Source organism: Rhynchophorus ferrugineus, unplaced genomic scaffold (genome assembly GCF_030347505.1).
Source record: "Rhynchophorus ferrugineus isolate W39M unplaced genomic scaffold, kcgeb_rfMv2 rfM11, whole genome shotgun sequence".
In the NCBI taxonomy this organism is placed as follows: domain Eukaryota; kingdom Metazoa; phylum Arthropoda; class Insecta; order Coleoptera; family Curculionidae; genus Rhynchophorus; species Rhynchophorus ferrugineus.
The window spans coordinates 77,895-99,508 of NW_027472590.1; the positions used below are offsets into that span (position 1 = coordinate 77,895).

Consider the following 21,614-nt stretch of genomic DNA (forward strand, 5'->3'; position numbering starts at 1 on the left):
GTTTAGTATAAGAAATTATTTTAATACTTTTATTTTCCCATATTGTTTCTATCTAAACTTTGTAAAACTTCTTTAACATTTTGTTCAAATTTCAAGGCAATGTATAGACTACTATTGGAATTTCAAGACACTAAATCAGATATCCTTTCAGATAAAAACATAATATATTAAAGAATATTTTATGAAATGCTTAAAATTTTTCATAAACACACTCTTCTATTAAAATGTAATACTGAGTGATCCACCAATCGCTTTTCTAGTTTTATGGATCTAAATATAGAAAAGCTGAATTTTTATATAAACATTTTATAGCTTAACTCTATTTTAAAATAATACATATTAGATATTATAAATTCCTTTTTATATCCTTGGCTAAATCACAGACAGTCTGATGCTGATTTAAAGCTTTCATATAAACATCCAGTTCATCTTCACTACTCTCAGTCTTTGCTCCATTTTCAACCTTCATCTCTGTATCTTCAACATCCTCTGAATCAAAATACTTTTCTTCTGCATCATGATTCATCTCTTCATCATTGTTAAAACTACAAAAATAATTTATATTAAACTCTTAACTATATTTTATATACAAATGTTTACCTAGAATTTGTATCTACTGTACTGTAGTCAAAAAATTCTTTATCTTTTCCATCCAGAAAATTTTGATACATTGTTGTTTCAAATTCCTTTCTTAACAACAATCTCTCTGCAGCTGTGATAGTAGTAAGTTTTCTATTCTTTTTAGGCCTCTGAACACATAAATAATAAATATTATCAACATGAGAGTGTAGAGTCATACCTGTTTAGAGTGAGTTTCATATTCTCCCCATAAAGAAGTGGTTGGGCATCCATTATTCTCTATATTTTTAGAATCCTCATCATTTGAACATTCTTCATCACTATCCATAATTTGTCCTTCTTGCTCCTGCTGCTGCTTTCGACAGTTTTCCATTTCATCCCTATCAATACTTTCAAGCAAGATTTTTACAAGTGTTGTATTCTCATTACTGACAAAATCCCTCTCCTGCCTCTCCTTTTCACTTAAATATTGACCAACTAATTGATCATAAAGCAGGGGATTTCTCTTCATCATTTCAACTTCGGAAAAATATGACTGCTCTTCAATCAGTTTTTGTAAAGCCATATACCTGTTAAAATCTCACTAATTAAACATTAATTTAATCAAATCGTCAAAAATAACTATACCTTCTATTCTTTATTTCCATTTTTTTGCCATGTGATAAGTTGTTTTGCAAATCATTTAAAACTATTTTGTTTTCTTCATAATGTTCAGGATCTTTGTCTATTTTAGTGAATTGTCTGAAATGTTCCAACTCACCATAAGTGAGATGTTTACCAAATTTTAATAAAAAATTTGTTTTGTTTTTGTTAAATAATTGCTCGATTATCAGCATTTTCTCGGAACTACTTGGTTCCATCTCACCCCTTTGTTGACTTTTAAATATAATATCATTATTGGACAACAAAGATTCGAAAATGCTTTTGAATTCCTCATTGTTTGCTTTCTCTTTGTCTTTAGTACTGTCTAATTCCATTGATATTAAATATTACAAATTAAAATATTGGTAAATACGATAATATGGTGATATAACCTACCATTCTCAAATGTAGACACTTAATTACTAGTTGCCTAAGGACTTCTTAAAAAATAATCATTTTTATTTTTATTTAAATATAATAATTTGTATATTCAAATTGTCTTTAAAAACATATCTTTTGAATATTACTTTTTATTTCGATATGTTGATGTGAAATTTTAAATATACTGACTGTTTGAAATATTAATATATAAATATTTTGAAGCATTGGACATTCCTAGTTGCCTATATCAAAAATATCTTTAAAATGTTTATTGGAATTTCCAATTAAAATAATTTTTTTTTAATATGGTATCTGGGGTTGAGAGGTGAACTAATAATAATATATAATTGCAGTTCAGATTATTTAAAAAATCAATGTATTTATATATAATGATTTTTCTTCGTGTTATTTTGCTTGTTTTATTGGTATATTACAATTTGACACAATTTGCGGAGTGCGGATATATTATTCGCGGCGATAAGGCATATCAAATTCATAAAAATAAAAACGAAGAAGCCCAGAAGTTTGTTCCCAAAGGTAGAAGAATAATAAACGTGAAAACCAATTGTCCATCTGGAAAAGCATTCCATCCCGTCTTGAAGAAGTGTTTTCTTATGCACTAAAAGGTGCGGTATGTTTATTCATAGTTATAATAATTATAATTTGCATGCTTTTTGATTATGACATAAATTTTATTCGGAAATATGACAAAGTTAAGTTTGTTTGAAATTGAATCAAGTTAAATTTGTTTGCTAACAATTTGCACATTTATTGTATCCGCAAAACGGAAATCTCATTCACTGCATGCTAACTACGTCGGCATTAACTAAAACCAACCTTGTTATTGAAAAAGATATGACCCACTTTAAGCATTCGCATTTATTTCTTGTGGGAAGGATTTAATTAACCTTCGCGGGAATGGTGCCATGAAACTCTTTTTTCCTTCGCACTCTTTAGTTAACTGAGTGTACTTTTCAATTATTGACAAGTATTACATTTTTGAGTCAATGTAGCAGAGAATTAAATTAATAAAATCGTTTCTATGGATTATAATTAAAAGTATATTAAAAATAGTAACAGTATTCTGTTTAAAATTACTTGATGATAGTTCTTAAAACTGTAATGAGAATCGTTCGAAATGACAATTAAAAATCTATGTAAATATATTTCAACTGTAATTTTTTCTTTCATGTTAAAATGTTAGAAAAATTAATTATATAGTGCTCTGTGACTAAGACGAATATCTATAACAGTCCAGCGTACAGCAGAAAATATTTTATTTTATAAACAATTTGCACACAAAACATATTGTTGTTCTATATTTTAACGCATATACATTTACAGAGAACGACGATCACAATGTCTAAACTAATCGCGTTTTTTATATTGTGTCTCCTTATTGTGAAGATCGAGGGACGAGCGGAGGAAACAACCGAACCGACTACATGGGATAAAATTAAACAGGGTGTAGAGCAGGGCTTCAAAGTGATTTACGACGAAACTCATTGCGGTTTTCACAAGGTAAGTTAAATAGTATTAAACATTGTCTTAGTGCGAACATGAAAAATATTCGTATTTTAATTCATCGGTTGTCGTAAGGAATGTTTTAAATAGACTTGATTGATTTTATAGATTAAGGAGTTGGTTAAGCACCACGAACACGAAGATGGAAGCGATCCTTGCGACAAAAAACGTATAGAGGGCGTAGAAAAATGTAGGTATAGAAAAAATTGTCAAAACTTTACTAAGGTATGTTTTATTTCAGCGACAACATTAACTTTAGCCGAAAATTTATAAAAAAGTGGTGGTTTTGCTCATTTCGTCTTAATGATTTATAGAGTAGTTCTGTTTTTTGCTAGTTTTAAACAATAAACATTTGTTAAAGGGGGTAGCCGTTTTTATTTATTCCTTTAAGTTGGATTATCTTTTATTGTTACGGTTTTCCAACATTTACCATTGATTTTTATATAACCCGGCTTGCATTTAGCCTCTCCAATATTTCTGTTGTTAATTACAATACCATGTTCCACTGCAAAATAATAAGTAACACTAAGTAATTTATATGTGAAATATAAGCTAGGTTTGTTTAAAAGACAGTCTAAGCGAAAAGCGAATTTAAGAATGCAGTAGAAGTCCCTTGTTTACGGTTTTCTTTTTATTGTTTTCACTATTCTGTAAATTTGATATCAAATCAGAGATTGAAAATATATTTTATTTATGGAAAAAATATTCAACGAGCGTTGACTTCTTGGGTTCAATCGTGTTGATTTCGTCTGTGAATCTTGAGTTGAGGTGATTGTTGATTGTGAATGAGTTGTTTATAAAATAAAGGTTCATCCATCTTGTTGATACATTAATTTGATTTAGATTTATCTAATTATAATTTGAAATATTGGAATGTATTCCTTTTGCATATTACTGACTGCGAATAAGGAGCTTTTACTGCATTAAAATTTCTAGTCTATCTTGGAAATTACCTATCACTTCATCTGAACTGTCGTTTAATTCTCCCTGGCGAGATTTATAAATCAGTCGCGATCTCTGCGTAGTGCCCGAGTTTTCTGCAACAAGCGAACATTATCTGTACAAGTCCTTCTCAAATATCCCTGACAGTTTTTACCTGAGTCATTCGCAACTTGCGTATCATCGGGTCGAGCAACACAATCACACGCTATCGCCAGTATAAACAGAAAAGCGATTGTTGCTTTTAAAAATCCCGTTTCCTCCATATTTGTTCTCTGGGAACTCACTGATGGGTACGTAAAAATCGTTATCGCAAGAGGTCAAGAAGCAATAACAACTATTCCGATAACGATGTTCGATTACGAGTTCAATAATCGAGTAACGCAAGAACGGAACGGAATACGCGGTCATAGCGAAAAGTATGGATAAGAGACCGTTAACATACTTTTCAAACTTGCCCTTCAATCACTAGTGTCGTATGTAATATATTAATTTGTCATTGAACATTACCTTTAAAATCTTGTCCATTGATACTCTTACTTTTTACGTTTTGTAAAGTCACAGATGCCCTTTAAATATTAAATTATATATTGAAAATGGTTATAGTTAAAATGTCAAACTTTCTATTAAATACGTCAAGTGATGATCGAATATGTAGCGTTACCGAGACTCGAATATAACTAGAGTACTTCGTATTTGAGACACAAAAAGTATTTGGTTCCTTCTATTATTGAAATTACCAAGCAAACAAGACACAATCAAACCAACTCTGGTATAAATAGTTTATTTCATTATTAAATATTTACAAAATACATTGTCTCGCACGTAACTGCGTCGACATTTAATAGATAATAATTATTCATATTTTCAATGTTATAAAGCATTTAAGTAACAATTAAAAATAACATATTGGCATATCGCTATTCAGTCCGACATAAAAGCACACAAGTTTTATGATAAATAAAACCGACAAATGTCTTTCATTTGGGAAAGGGGGGAATGTTATTTTCCAACTGTATGTACGGAACAACGAAGGTGATGGGACGGATTATTCCATAACTGTCTGCGCGTTAATAATGGATCAGTATTGTTTGGTCCTTTTAAAGGATTCTTTCTGGTTGATCTCTTTTGTATTTAAACTTATTTTGCACATTCCTAATCCTACTTGGATATCTGAAACAACTAGTACGATGTGCGGTATTTAAGGAGATCGCGGTTAGTTTGGTAGCTGATGGTTTAAAACTCCCACGTTCCTGGGAAGCAGTTCTTTGAGCGAATAATATCGCTCAGTGTCTTCTTTATCCACCGAGGTTATGTGCTGGAAGCAGCAAGGTTGGGATATGTGACTCTTGGGTGGCAATGGCAGCGGCTTTTCCACTTTTTCTTTTTTCTTCTTCTTTTTCCCTGTAACATTTAAAACATGGCCGTGAAAACTCTTCGAATATATATATGTGTTGAATATAAAAGGATACTTAATTCAAGTATAAACATACAAAATTTACAATAACAACGGATGGTAACTTGAGTTATAACCATGAATGGCGATACGTCTATTATTTGGAAAGTGACTTTATATGTGACGAATAGATTTGAACCAGAAGCTTGTAAATTAGGATAGGGATCCGTATAATTTAATATCAGTGTAAATAGTGAATCACCGGTCGTTGTAATTATAATAAAACTCAATACAAACAGAAAAAACGAATACGATAACGAGCCCTGTGTTTGCTGTGCCCACGGAACACGTCTTCTTATCACGAACTGTTATTGACTTTGTTGCATTTGTTTGTGTGTTCGTGATAAGACGGGAAAACTACATGGGTTTTCCAACAAATCGTACGTTATAGAACGTATATCGGTTTGGATGTTAAGCAGAAGAAATTATATAAAAGAACCATCAACGTTTTTGGCGTTGAAATACAGCGTGACCAGCGGCAAAGGAGATTAACCTACCTGGTGTCGAGAGGGAAATGTTTTCGGGGCAAGACACTAATTGTTCGATATGAGTCCACATTCTTTCGGCGGCCGATGTCATATCGAAGCTGAAGCCGACTTGCATCGTGTGATCGCTGGAATAGCGCATCGTGTGAAAGGCAGGGCTTTCCACTTTGTACGACGACAAATTATCGATGGTGTCCGACCATAACATAAAGCAAGTTCCTGCAAATCGAAAAAGCCATGAAAATATCGAAACATCATGGTCGTTTCCAGATTGCTCACCTCTCTCGGCCAAAGCTATTTGGATTTTCCTCTTATCTCTTGCCCTGGCTTGACCGTAATCTAAAATTATCACCGGAATTCCTGTGTATTTCAGTTGCCAGTCCTGATCGGTCGGTATTCTTGTGTACAGGTTCGCTAACGAATCGCTGACGTATATCTGGAAACAAGGTTATCATGAAACGCATTGAAAATATGGGGCAAACGACACCGAAATGCTTCGAAACCTTGATGTGTGTCCTAGCTTCGATTTTTTGCGGCCTTAGTTGAGCTCATTCATAAAATGCAGCAGGTGCTGATCAGAATTCGAAACGTAAAAACACGCTAAATTGTGGTAACGATCGGTCGGTGAATCGAGTCGACAATGTTAGTTAGTCATCGAGCGGCAGCAATTAACATAAAAAACAAGTCAATTAAATCGTTTTTTTTGTTGTTTTCTACACGCCAGTAATGCCACATAAAAATGCAAACGCCGTACGGAATATTTTTATCGCAAATTTGGAAATTTCGGTTGCTTAAAAGAATGTAGTTTGCATGTTTTAGTTGTGCAAAATACAACTGAATATAGATTAAATATATAAACATGCCTTTCGCCGATATCTATTTCTCAATATGGTTCGGTACATTAAGAAATAGTCGGTCGTCAAAAGTAATGATCTAGAATTTTGAAGAGCAGTTTTTTATATTAGCAAAAATATTTTATTGCATATTTGAAAAAAAACTAAAATTTGTGCCGCTAAGTTTAGACCAAAAAAAGAGCTATAAATAATAATGTATGCCGTCACCTGTAATTAAAATCTTAAATATCCGCAAAAAACACCATCAAACAATGTTAATAGTGTTTATTTACAGGTATTTCAACATAATAGTTTTTTTCTTCCGATCCAGTAGCGAAGAAAAACCCCATATCCAATTGTTCATTGTCGTGTAATGTGGTGGGAATGGAAAAACTATGTTTTGTTTTTTTTCTAATGTGAAAAGAATTAAAGTAGTTATTCTAAAGAAATAGCAGTGATACGCTCCAGTGCCGTTCATATCCAACCGACTCGGCACACTTACATAAACTTGAAAAAATCCCAACTTTTTACGACGGCCTTACGCAGATTGAACACACAATTTTATGCTCTGATATATTCACAAATATATTAACAATAATTAACGAAGGAAAATAAACTTTTCTTTCATTAGATACGAAAAATATCCGAATATCCGAATATGTAAAAATATTTTGCAGGAAGATATGATCATTTTATCTGTTAGTCAAATATTGACGCAAAATAACCGTTAAACGTTTCAGTGACAAGATAACGATAACCGTTTTGCCGCGTACTACAGTGTGACTTTTCAGCTAACTTTCAACTGAACGGACATGAGTTTGTAATTTTGCTCGCTACCAAGCATGCAAATTTATGAAAATTGTTTCGTATAAGAAACGTGATCCAACTAGAATCATTGCAGGTCTCGTGTGTCGTAAAACATCGAAAAATCTGACGCACACTCACACACACAAAGGAAAAAATGGTCGTTTACAAATCGTAACGGGCACGTTTAGGACGTGACTTTTCCATTATACCGCGGCTGTCGGCTAGTTCTCGATTTAGCGAACACAATCCGGTGCAATGAGAATTTACGATTTCATTAGAAACTGATTCATCACCACTCCGACATTGTTATGTCTTTCTTTTGTTTATATCCTGTGTACGTTTGTTATTATCTAGTAAAAAAATAAGTAATTCGCTGATACTAGATACCTTTAGTTAGCTGTGGATGCATTCGTCTCTAATATATCACGAAGCGTTGACATATAGGTTCACACTGGTTTTAATACTTATGCTTATGTCAGCTGAAATGTCATCCAAACAACACTGCAAGTGCTGCTTGCTCTTTTAGACACCCTTCCTCTTGTAACATACCGTATCGTCAGATTTTTGTTGTGAACTTTCATCTTATTAAACTGATGATCAGAGATATAACATTTGAGAATCTGTGTGGCTGAACTTGTGCTTTAGACTCCGCGTCATTCTTCATTGAAGGTTTGGGTTACGTATTAATGAATTGCCATATGTTTGTTTCCAATCAAAGTTGATGGTTTGAAAGCGGCAGTGTATATATATATCAATAAAATTTGCCTTGAGAGTGTATATACATCGATGAAGTGCATATTTACATAATCAATTTATGTATAATAACAATGCGTGTTTGCTCAGACAAATCCAAGTGTCTCAGCTTTATCTCGAATGAATCACTACCGTAAATTACTGTAGTTCTCGATATTCAATTAGACTCATTGATAGTTCCGGTCATTAAAAGTTAATCATGAAACCGAAACAGTTCCGTTCCAAACTAAAGCCTTTTCTAGAAAATTTGAGACAATTTAAACAAAGCATTTTAAAGAAATTAACGTTGATAATGTCGACCATTATTTTATCACCTAAATACACACATTAATGTGTATACATAATAAATGATTTTAAAATATACAAAAATCACTGGTACCTGTGTCTTTAATCCCTTGAAGAAGGTTTCCACCTTTTGCCTTTCCATTTCGGCAATCTGTCCCTCGGACTGTTTCCTGTCCTGTATGTCAGAGGATGCCTCGCTGTCTGCTCTACCCTCGCTGCCATCGTGTTCACTGTAGGTACTTCCGGAGGTTGTCGTGCTCGAATCGGCACTGTTCTCCCCTGCCAACAATATACGATTTGGTTTCGTACCGTTCATTTTTCGGGAGATTCGAGATTTATAGGACAAATAACTTTCATTTTTATTACAATTCTAATGATAGATAACAATATTTTTTAAAGTAGTGATATCATGTTTACCAAACTGATAACAGAAATATATATAACTTTGCTAGATTAGATGTTAATATCTATATAATATTGTTTCAACTCAATGTTATAAAATAGGTCAGTCCAAATCGAGTGCAGATGACAGCGGAAAAACAGAAAATAAAGGACTCATTAAAAAAATATGCGAAGAAGATAAATGACTTAAAATTTCTATGTAGGAATTAAGGAAATAAGGATGCAGAAGATTCTGATTCAGCAAAATACAAAAATACAAAAGATACACACAAAAAAACAAGATTGAAATTGGAAAATTGACAACTTATACAATAAATGTTGAATTTCGATTCAATAAATAGAGTTATATTACTGGAAATATTACAACGAATTGGTTTATCTACTGATGGCACTAACCCTAATTAAACTTGTATTATAACACAAAAGAATGAAACCAATTAATGGAGGTGTAATCAGGAGGATTCGCGTCTGGTCACACTCCTCAACCTTAATATAGAAATTATAGCAAGAAACATAAAAGAAAATTCATATACTACAAAAAATCTAAAGAATTAATATCAGAAGGCCTAAAACTGAGAATGAATATGGAGGAAACAGTAATAAAAACAGTATAACAAATAAAATGAAACAGTTTTAAATATCCAAGTATCAGAGTTACAAAAAGTAAAAATAGATAAATATATATAAAAGATAAAAGGAAACAGCTATAATAAAATAAAATGCGGTTATAAAAACACTAATAAAACCATGAGAGAAGAGGAAGTAAGAAGGAAAGTTAACGATAGGAGAATGTGGAAGAAAGAATAGAAAGTTTCGTCGTACCTGTGGATGATAGCCGTCGTCTTAGTTGATTTCTGTAAAGAAAATCTTGATAGGAATCATATTTTTCCGATAGTCGACTCGAAGGGTATTGGACATCTTTCTCGGCAGTTTTGGAAGGCGGAGGGGCATACGAGTGCGAATAAGCGTAAGTTTCAGTAGTTTCCATCATCAAAAATCTTCTAAGTCTAAAAGCAAACATAAAATAATTAGTAGAAAGAAACAGCCGTGACTTAGTCGTTGTTAAAAGCACCGCTTGTATACCGGTGACTTAAAAGTTGGTCTAGTCTAATTAGCACGATATAAAGTCAGGCAACGTTTACCATTGTTGGTCATTAATATTGAAACGAGTGTCCCCTGTACGACTCCGACCGATTTGTTAGAATTCGGTTCGCTATATCGTTCGCGAATATATCTAATTATTCTTCCTGTCAACCGGTGAAAGTATAATATAGAGACCCAGGAAACTGCAGAACAAATTGGAGATGCAACGCTTGCTTGTCGTGAGACAAGATCTATTTTGTTACGTAAGTTGTGCGGTTATTATAGCCGACACGAACTTTTAAAACACATGAGTAGTTCTTCAGCGATCTTCTTCCACCATTACCGAATGTCTTATCCATTTGTTCTTGCTGTTCACTCGTATTAATCATAGACACATTAAATCGTTAATCGTTAAATCTTCTATTCTATCTATTTTTATAATTTTTCTGGTAAAAGTATAATTCCTTAACTTCATATTCATAGTACAATAGCTTTTGACTGAGGTCTGACCTCATTGATATATCATACGTATCGCTTAGGAAAACCTGCTTTTTCTCCCAGCCTTACGTACGTCAAATCTCGCTCGATATAGGAAACGATCGAAGCCCACATAAACATTATTCAAAATACACGTTATTTACTAAAAAACATATATACATGACGCGACATCAGCACTTGTTGGACAAGGAGAAATTACTTTCTTCTTTTCGCTTGTGGCGATACAAATTTGAGGTCAGTAGTACGAAAAACGACTGAAAAAATCGAATCCCACAATATCTGGGTCTCAAAATGCACATTTGTTTCTTCTCCTGCGTTGGAAACGCGATGAAGTCATTTGTGTTATCTCATGTGTTTTAGGAAAAAGCTCTGGTTTATAGGTCGTCCTGCAAGTGGACGAGAAAGTGAATTCGCTCACACTTTTATTCGACCTATAGGTAAAGTGTACAACGAATGGAAAAACAATTAAAACGTTGATATTTCTGAAATTAACTCAATTTGGTTAATGGAGACGAGTTTCTAATATAACTTCTACGGAAAGAAGACGAAGAAGAAAACATTGCCATTGCTCGGTCGTTTTTTAGAAAACATTCTCGCGACAGGAAAAACTAGATCAATATAATTATCGACATGCGGGTAATTTATTTTGTAATGTGCTACCGTTGCAAAATGTCTATGTAAATTCGCCATTTCGTAATTTGTTTACACTGCTGCAGCCTAGCGAAAAAAATAAACAATAAATCGATAAGTTTGAGATAGAAAAACGCCACGACAATTTAGTTTGATGGATATGTCTTGGGTAAACAACGCTAAAAAGAAAGGGCAGGTCAATATCGGATGTCTTGAGCTCTACGTTGTTATATACCTCGTAGATCGAGATACCAGGATAAAAAAATCGAACAAAACATTCTCCGAGCGTTTTAATATTTTAACTTGCTCTCTTCTGTCGATCGATATAATATTGCCGTTATGCAATCTGCTTTATTACCCTCTGATAACACGATATGTGCATGTGTACTTTGTAACCTATAACACGCAAGAATATCGGATCTATCAATTTTATCATATAGACACCATTCCGAGCTAATCTCCCACTTTATTATATATTAGGTTCTTCAATAAGTTCGAAAATCATCATCTATCCCTTAACAGTAAAAGTAAACAGTAGACATTTTAATATTTCATCTTTTTAAAGAGAATCGTGATTTTATTAAATTAAATTCGAAAAATTAGAAATAAGCCTTTCATCGCTGAAGCGTGTTTAGTTATAGTTTATTTACTTTTCCATAAAAATAACCCTCTTGTTCAAGCAGTTAAAAACATCATTTCTGTTTTCAAAAAGTTCTGTATCATTATCGAAGACGATTGAACACCATAGTATTAAAGACTTGAGAAAAAAAATCGAAAAAACCCAACGAGAAAATGTCTTATCTCTTTTAATTTCTTCATTTTTTTTTCAATATTGGCAAGTAATGGTGATTACAGTGTTGGATAAACTTCTCATGCCCAAACGTAGATTTGTATTTCACGCATCTAAGACATGTATAATACACGGCTGTTTTATACCAAACTGTTAAAAAATAAAAGGCCGTTTCACAGTTGTAGAGACAGTGACCGTTTAAAGCCATTAAAGACCGCGTATGTATATGATGGTATTATTTAAGCCTAATTAAAATTCTCATGGAGTAATTTAAAAGGACAAATTGGAATGTTGAGGGGCACTGAACTTGAATTATTAAAATTATGTACATCTTCGTTTCGTCTTTCTCGGCGTCGCTTGAAAGAGCTAACCAAACCAGAGAGGACTAAGTGAGTCATCAAATCAATTTATTACGATTTTCATCTCACAATGTATATCACTGTAGCAATATTAAATAAACTCGACTGCAGTCATGACAAAGTTTAAAATAATATTATTACCAAGTACTAAATATTTATCTGGTAGGATTATGAAATACCCGTATGAGTTGAATGTGTGGCAATTCAAAGATTAACAACAGCGTTTCGTTATCAGAACATCACCCGCTATCGGAACATCTCTCATAAAAGTGTAAGATGACCTCATTTCAGATGAATCAAATATATGTATATGTTTTGCGCGTTATTTCCTTCTTCAAAAAGCTTCTTTCGGCTCACCATCTGCCAATAAAAAAATTATTGAGCAGTACCTTCAAGTACTGAGGAACTTCGGTTCCCCTTTGATGACTTGTCCGGATTCCAATAAGTCTTGTTAAGGAATAATTGCCAATCCAACGTCAACATGTCTTTTTCAACCGTCCTTGCCGATCGTACCCTTAACCTCATATTGCAAAAACATCATTCATCACATTTGGACCAGATACGAAGACACTGGTTCCTTAAAATTTCCAGAGCCGTATTAGCCGCGGATCCGACGTATTCTTCAGAAAAATTCAGAGAAGAACTGTTGAGTTTCTTCGAGCAGAAAGCGATTATGCAAATTTGCTTTATGGTCGCGAAACAACTTTACCCACATCTACATATATATACACGTATTTGCAAGAGCAACGAGGTTTCCTCGGCCCTTTGCACCTAGCGATGGTCACATTCGGTCAAAGACCGACTGACTGGGGAATGGGACCGCCTGCACCACACCGCGTAATTACACATGTTTCGGTACAGTTATGCAACAGTTGCGACGATAAGCATCTTTTAAAAAATCGGTACAGTTTTAATCATCGTCGACGATTAGCGCTGGCTCAGGGAGAGGCAATATTGTTCGGTAAATAGACTGGAACAGGCGAAATAGGAACGGCGTTGTTCAAACAGAAATCGTTTATAGCGAAATTAATAAGCCAACCTCTAAAAATATAAGAGTAGTCGTAAATAAACTGGAACTTGTTTGACGACACTAGGAAAAAGACAAATACCTTCATTAAAATACTAATTACAGAATGTAAATAAGTTGGGAATGTTAGAAACATATAAAGTAGTTAAGTGATCGGTTTTCATTGCGTTGAAAGCCATACACGTGGCGCAAATGTGCCTGTGTGCAACCAGAAGACCATATACATTCCCGAGTACAACGACACTATTTTGAAATGGCCTTGTTTTATTTCTAAACAAAAAACGGATGTTCAGTAAATTAAGCTCGACATAAACACAATTTGAAAAGAAATTTGTCAGAAATACTTTTACTTATTGGTAAATAAAATATAAAGAAACGACAAGATACAATAATGGTCATTATCTTAACGTTATACAAGTTACTACAATAGGCACTATTCAAACATTCTTCTCTAAACTAATAACGTCATGAGAAATTTTTGGGCTTTAAATCGTCAGCTTTCGTATCCCAAAAAAATAATGCATCTCTTCCTTTATATTGCACCTTTTTGTTACCTCGTCTACCTCACTTAGTCGATGAGTCATCAAAAGCCTTCTACGTAATTCATTAATAATTTCTATTCTAAATTTAAGATTGAGGGATAAGTAATTTAGTCGTTAAAAAATATTCAGTGAAGCCACACTATGCGTGTGAAAAATAACAGTCTATGAAATATGTTTAGTTCTTTAAAAATGAGAAATAGTATAATGCCATAATGTTATATACCAAAGAAAACTTAATTTCTATCAGTTGTATTCTATGAGTTATCATACTTAAAAAAAGCACGATAAATATCTATTATACTGAGCTATTTTTCCTTCTGCGATGTGGACCAAGATATCGCCTCGATTTCTATAGATGATGACCCAATTGAACACCGACCTAACTGTAATAGGAGACAATCAAACGAAACGTAACGAGATAATATCCGATCGGTCCCAACTGCAAGTTCTCGGACAAAATCCGACCGTCCGTGCAATTCGTGCCCGCCCCGAAAAAACTGAAAACCTGTATCGTCCGAAGAATTCGCTGAACCGCCGCGGTAATCACGTCTTTCTTTTCGTCTGCATTTTTGTTGGGCCATTCTGTCGTCGTCGTTGTCTTCTTCAGATCGCATCGCGAAAAGTCCTTTTTGGCTTTTGTGTGACGGCGACAAATCAACAGCTGTTGAAGACGATTGTTATGAAACGGGTTATTAGCGCGATTTAATGAGTGAGCAGTACTTGATATTAGCGACGTCGTTGACAGGAAATTATCGATGATAAAACGTGACAAATATCGCAGGCATTTTGTTAAAAAAAGAAAGACAGCGCTAAAGAAAAACCCAGATATATAAACATGTCGTGCATATGTTTTTATTTATGATTCATCTTTATGAAAATGTTGCAGCTGGTATTTATGACTACAAAAAACAATGACCAATTAGAGTATGTGAAGTGTTTATAAATAATGGGTTGGAGAATTAACAATTATTTCATATAACATTAAGCAAAGATATATGTGCCCTTTTGATCTATGACATTTTTGGTCACTGTAGAACTTCTGCTGTTTTTTTTTGGAGAAAAACTCAACCAAGTGATTTTCAACAAAACATATTTTTAGTAAATTTTACACCTTTTAAAAGACAAACGAACAACGGTTGGACTGTTATAGAATAGCTTCATTGAATAAGTACTAGTAGAGATATTACTTTAAAGCCTTATATTTAGTTCCCGAGAAAAGAGAATAAATATCCCAGTCAGAATCTTAATGGAAGGTCAATAACAACAACAATAGCCTCTCGCAAATATTTGCTCTTCGCACTTCGTAACAGTCGTCCGAAACAATCTCGAGCTAACCAAATCTGACATAACTAGGTGTTAAACATTGCCACAAACATTCTCCTTGTTCCAGCCCAAAAACTTATGATACAATGGTGTGTAAAAATCAAGGTTGCCAATCTGGTTGTCGAACAATACATTACTGGTATTAGTATCGATTTTTAACTGTACCGGGTTCATTAGGATTTACAGAAACAAAAAAAGCACGAACGTTTTCCCTGTTTTTTTTAACTATATAGTTCTACATTTAAAACAATACGTAACGCGCAATTTGTTTTGCGTATAAGCGCTTCAATTTTTATTAATCTTTCAGCTCGAGAGATTCAATCCCATAAAAAGATTGCGTCATCGATAAAATAACGTTGTTGGTCATCGAATATCGATGAAAACTAACAACATCCAATAAGGGGAATTAATTGTAGTAAAAATACATAAATATTTTTCGTGTTACGGAATAGGTAAATGATTTATCATTGTAATACGTGACAATTCCTGTGCGAATATAAAACGCAAACCTAACCGCAGCTGGACGGGTTTTACTTCGACTATTTAGTAAGAAAATGAAAGAAACAACGTGTCGTAAACGTTTCTGTTGTATTCACCAATCACGGCCGAGATTCAAGCGTGAAAAATGGACAATGAAGCCGCGTTGATCGTTGCTCATCTTCTATCGACACTGTGCGGTTTCGCTTTTAACTGTTAATGGTAATGGGACCGTATATTCGGTCCCCCGCTTCGCGATACTACGCTTTTAAGAGGACGAAATAGTGTACACGTACAAATGTAATTACATGCGCCCAAAAAATGTATCATTAAAACCATACCTAGCCGAAACTTTCAAATAACATTCCATAATAACCGACGACGGATTTGCATTGGTCGAAATAAACGCGACAAGTGATTGTACACCAATTTCCTTTGTCCTTTCTGGGCTCCGGCGTTGAGAAACCTTTTTCATGCATTTTTTCAGCGATTTTCACGTTTACCTTTTAGATTTATTATAGAGGGTGTCATTTTTTACATACCATGCGGTAATTTAATGTATTCGGTAAATGTTAATGAAAAAAGATTCACGAAGTGCTCTATAAATTTTGCGCCATTATCAAATTTGGAAATACAATTCCACTATTTGTAAGAATAGTCAACGTTTTCAAAATAATTTATGAATGTTTACTGAAAAAAATGTTGAATAAATAAATTAGCAATCAAACTATATTAGGAGATCTACAACTCTACTAAAAATCTCATAGATAGTCCATATTATTTGTATTGTCTTTTACAATTTCTTCATTAAAAGATTTGAGGAATAACACGATGCTTAACAACAAACATAAAAATCCGTGTTTCCTTTTATTGTTCGCGATAAGTTGGTAATCATGGTCATACGTCTTGTCATCATCGACGCTAGCTCGACAATTCGAATTGATATCAAATGTTATGGCATTTAATGGTTATTGTTCAAAAGCTTCGAATTGTCTGTTCGACATAAAGCCTGCACTAATATCACAAGCAATCGTGGTCCGTCGTTGTTTAAGGATCGATATAGTTTCGAATCGAAATATCTATTTAATAATATTTTATAAATTGCCTTATTACACGTTAAAAGTTTGCGGTGACTGTTACAATGGAGTTTCGTGTACGGTTTGTCAAAAACGCGATATCCTACTAACGTTCCCGTCACAGTTCTTTGCTTTTATATTCATTTATTTATGAAAACGGCTGGATACGAACACTGAAATATTATCTGTCATCCTAAATATAACATAAATTGACAAACTAGTGGATTGAAAGTCGATTTTTTGAAACTTTGAATTCGAATCTACAATGTTAATATTTCTTCTTTAATATCTGATTTCAAACTAAGACATAAAACCGACATACAGACAGCGTCTCATCCTAATCTTTCGATATCTAACTTAATAATCCCAACCTTCAAATGACACGTGTGAAAATTTCATGAAAATTTGACGTTGAATTGAAAATTTACGGAAGTTATATTGAACAGGCTTTTGTTACTTTCAAAACAATGGATAAAAAAAAGTGTATTAATTACACATTGCTTTTTATGGGAAATATACAATTCAAGCAAAGCAATGGAGAGGATAGTGTTATTCGGAGTCTGCTGAACGGCAAGTTAAGAGGTAAAAATAAAAAACGCACTGAACCCTCAAGTAAATAAAATTCAATTTTACCTAAAAATTGTTAACGGAAAATAATTTGAGACCCGCATGTGCGGAGATAACTTACCTCGCTTAAATCCTAAATACATAACATTATCAGCAGACAAACAAATATATAAAAAAGCATTTCCTAACTATCCCATATAAAATACTTACAAAGGTCAACAATTTAAATAAAAAATGTAGTTCTTACTCGAGTTAATTAACATTGATGTATGTTCAGCCAACGTGAGTGGTTGTAGTAGACTTTTTTCCTTTATCTATGTTGTTTTCTGTGGAGTGATTTTTTCATATTTTCATTCAATATACAAAAAATATATTCTCAAGGTTTATTATATTTTAAATGATTGTGCGTTGATATCATTCTGTTTCTATATATATATATGTATATATATATATATTACATTATCTATTCCTATCTGCGAATTTCGATATAACCGATAAGTTGGGAATGTAATGCGGCTTTTGGCGTCAAGGTTTGTTGGTATATACGTGGAAAGTGGCCGGTCTGGTCTCAAACAAATATTATTCATTGCGTGCTTGTTTAGTTGATCTATTAATACAATTATTACAATGCTATCAATCACTGTTTATGTTTAAACTGTCGATAGGATTATAGGGCGTACGAAATTGTTACCCAAAATCTACGTGGAAGGAAAACTGTTATAAACATAACGATAACTGGTCACAAATCTCGATGATTCACTAGTGAATACCTCGTACTACCTGACCAGTGACAAGAAAACGTGCTTTTGAACGAAATGTGTCATCAAATGACTCCTCGAGACAAGTCGAGCATTATCAGAACGTGACATTTTTTCATGTTTCTCGCATTGTTTTACTTTATACGTCCAAGGTTGTGATTATTAAGGATACAAAATCATCGTATATAATACATTTTATAACATCAAAAGTTCTACAAACAAAAAGACGAGTAATACTGTAGGTTTTACTATCGTAAAACAAATATAAATATAGAAATGCGACGATTGTTTTTTTCGTAATATAGTATCTTAATACGATAATATAATTTCATATCAAACAATGGCAATTAATCATACTTAAAGCTAAGACAAGTAGAGAACCGTAATAAGTTAAAATATATTAATATACAACTACAAGTAAAAATAAATTGGAATCATTTTACCAAGTAAATACAAGCAAAAATTGAAAAAAGTATGTTTTACTGACAGATATAAGCAAATTGATATCAATTTTAAATTGTCCGCAGCGCAAATTCAAAAAAGCGCCGGAATATATTTTAATTTAATTTCTATTGCTTTCGGGAAGTTTTACTTACAAAAAAATCAATTCCCTTTGTGGCGTCACCTATCCCTAATGCATAACGCCACCGGGGTGGCTTAACGACGACGGAAAATCAAAATAATAATAAACGCCTAAGAGTCCCGCATCACTAAAACTGGTCTACGACAATGAATCACCGGCACGGCGCGGATTCCCGGACTTGCGGCGGCGGCAGCGGAGCTTCCAAAGTCACCACTCGTAATTTTTCGAATGCGACCGCTCGGCGAACAAACCTGATCGTGCCACGAACTGAAACTTGGTTGATTAAACTCTGCGGCGACGGCGTTGTTCTACTCGCTACTCACAGATCCACCACCTGACCTGACAAAGTTGGCGTGCATCGTCGACGAGCTCCCGCGTCTAGAGTCGATCGATTAGAGCCCTTTTTGTCCATTAATATAGTCATATACCGTACAGGCACGTACGACGACTCTAACAGTCGAAGCTCGTCGGTTTCGCTTGCCTCGCTAGGGTTGCTCGGAATAATTATTATATAGGATGTTACGCAGTACCGAGTCCGCGGTTTATTTTTAGATTTACTCTGATTTCATTCAACTGTTCCGGATCATTGACAGTCGTTCATATTTTTTTGAAAGAAAAAATCGTGATGGGACGGAGATTAAGAAGACGACGACCTGTTGGATTAAAATAACGAATAATTTAAAAACAAATCGATACCTTAAAATGAACGACTGGGTTTGTTATATTGCATTCAAATAAATATCAATTTTTGTACAGTATCACGAGCGAAACTGAAATAAAACTGTTGTAGGGCGCAGAAATAAATGTTAAAGATTTCTTGTAACTTTGTCTCATTTTTAGAGACAATCGAAAAATCTACCCATTTTTTTTTTCATAAAAAGTGCTATTTGGCTTAGCCATGAGTCATCGTCCGAAATAAATGGTACTCGGAAGGTTCAGCAGATGGACAAACCGCGTCTGCAGTCCATACGAAACCCAATTTCCTTGTTTTCGAAACAGATCCGTGACTTTAGTGTTTGAAACTGCTTGTTGATTTTTAAAAGGAAATGATGATCGAGAAGGCCTGGATTTGGATTAATAATAAACCGAGTAAAAATATTTTTTGTTTAATAATAACGAGTGTTTTACGCAATCGTTAAACAATGAAAATCTTTGGATGGATTTTACCGCATCCGCCATATAATTCAAACACTTCTCCTTGTAATCATTATTTATTTTTATCTTTGATTGACTAACTTTTCGGCGAAATATGAAAAGGTCCAGGCTGAAATTGCTATATGTTTGTAAGGATTAACAATTTCGAGAGGATGGAATGGGATAGGGGAATTTAGTAAGCGGAACATTATGTTATTGTGTACACACCAAATGATCAGAGCAGAAAAAACATTGCTGGTGTACTTTGTCTTCGTCTTAATAATTCTTACAAGATTACTGCATACTTTTGTAACCTATATGGGCAATCAATGACTTGTCAGAAATAATATTTACAATAATCATGAAAGTGACTATTGTAAAGATTATCAATTGAATTATCAATTGATATATAATATATTTCTAAGAGAAAATATGTCTATAATCTATAAACATTTTATTTCATTCATATTTGACGTGTGCGGCTACCAAAGAGTCCTTCAAAAAAGAACAGTTTCATAATGATTATTATCAGCAACTGCTTGATAAAAATATATCTACGAAATGTTACATAACGTTAAATTAAGTTTAATTTGAAAAAAGTTGAACTGAACGTCAAAATTTAAAAGCGCGGATTCCAATTTTATCAGGATATTGTTTAGCGAAAATTAAACAATTCTCAAACCAGCAGGAAACTATGTTAAAGCGCCGACCTCCATAATAAAAGGAAACAATTTGCGCGGCGTTTTTCTTGAATTCGCGGTAAAATTATGGCGACTAGTCGGCCTGCATTTATAGTAATAGCCGAAAGGCCAGGCCATATCCTCACTCTAATGGGACGTCTTGTCCTTATTTGTCGTCGGTTTCGTGCCCGCTTCGGATACTGCAATTACGGTTTCAGGGTTTGCTAAAAATTCTCGAATGATCTCAAGGTTTCCGGTTTTTGTTTCATTTAACTATCCGTACGAACATACGCGTTTTAGTCCGTGGCCACGCAACCGAGTCGGAATAACTCGCGACCCTTCCCGCATTTTGGTCTGGTCGCTTTCAAACTCCCGCCTACCCGTTCAAAGACTTTTTTAACGGTGACCTGACGCACTAGGCGGGTGCCTTCCCCTAGACGGTACGGTTTAGTTAACCTGTCCCTCGTAACCGGAGACTATCCTCTCTCGCCGACTAAAAATACGTTCGTATATCGATTCTCCTTCTAATAACGGAAGGCAGGTTGCCTTAAAAATCTCTGGCGTACATCGGGGTTCGCCGTTGTTGTCGTATTTGTCGTATCGACCAATACATTTTAATAAAAATAGAAACTGGTGTCGGTGGTGAATGATGGACGACATCGACATTGATTTCCCTTCCTTGCTGATATTTCGCAAATCAAATGGACGCGCATTTAGATACCTAATCTATTTTGTCTAAATGTCATCAGTTTAATATTAGGCGTGTAAAAAATTGGTTTTTCTAAGGTTCAACTACATAAAGCATCAAAAGGTTCTTCAAAATATATTTCAGGAAAGACAACACTTTTCCTGTTAATCAGTTCTAGTCGTTTCTTAATCGCCATTCATTAGTTGTGGGCAGTACTATGTCGAATTAATTATTTAGTAACATAAGGTCCCAGCAGCTCATGATGAATAATTCTTTTCTAGTTCCACAAACACCAAGCATCATCTTCATGGCG

The 21,614-nt window shown here is 34.0% G+C and overlaps 3 protein-coding genes and 1 long non-coding RNA gene across 4 annotated transcripts; 1 reads left to right on the forward strand and 3 right to left on the reverse strand.

Moving 5' to 3' along the window:
• Positions 1 to 145: 145 nt before the first annotated feature.
• LOC143204796 (coiled-coil domain-containing protein 97) lies at positions 146 to 2,065 on the reverse strand. The gene is made up of 4 exons (XM_076417634.1): positions 1,207 to 2,065; positions 800 to 1,148; positions 601 to 749; positions 146 to 545 (listed from the first exon to the last, which is right to left on the reverse strand). The coding sequence occupies exons 1-4, from the start codon at positions 1,554 to 1,556 to the stop codon at positions 347 to 349; spliced, it is 1,047 nt and encodes a 348-aa protein (XP_076273749.1). The 5' UTR covers positions 1,557 to 2,065; the 3' UTR covers positions 146 to 346.
• An 896-nt stretch (positions 2,066 to 2,961) lies between these two features.
• LOC143204800 (uncharacterized) lies at positions 2,962 to 3,490 on the forward strand. Its single transcript, XR_013007678.1, has 3 exons — positions 2,962 to 3,123; positions 3,235 to 3,316; positions 3,368 to 3,490. It is a non-coding gene; the product is annotated as an uncharacterized LOC143204800 (long non-coding RNA).
• On the reverse strand, positions 3,333 to 4,836 carry LOC143204799 (uncharacterized). The gene is made up of 3 exons (XM_076417636.1): positions 4,223 to 4,836; positions 4,080 to 4,163; positions 3,333 to 3,631 (listed from the first exon to the last, which is right to left on the reverse strand). Exons 1-3 carry the CDS (start codon positions 4,329 to 4,331, stop codon positions 3,513 to 3,515), a joined length of 312 nt encoding a protein of 103 aa, XP_076273751.1. The 5' UTR covers positions 4,332 to 4,836; the 3' UTR covers positions 3,333 to 3,512.
• MESR3 (Misexpression suppressor of ras 3) lies at positions 4,834 to 19,159 on the reverse strand. The gene is made up of 6 exons (XM_076417635.1): positions 18,813 to 19,159; positions 9,909 to 10,093; positions 8,779 to 8,963; positions 6,286 to 6,442; positions 6,019 to 6,225; positions 4,834 to 5,469 (listed from the first exon to the last, which is right to left on the reverse strand). Exons 2-6 carry the CDS (start codon positions 10,075 to 10,077, stop codon positions 5,282 to 5,284), a joined length of 906 nt encoding a protein of 301 aa, XP_076273750.1. The 5' UTR covers positions 10,078 to 10,093; positions 18,813 to 19,159; the 3' UTR covers positions 4,834 to 5,281.
• Between the last annotated feature and the right edge of the window lie 2,455 nt (positions 19,160 to 21,614).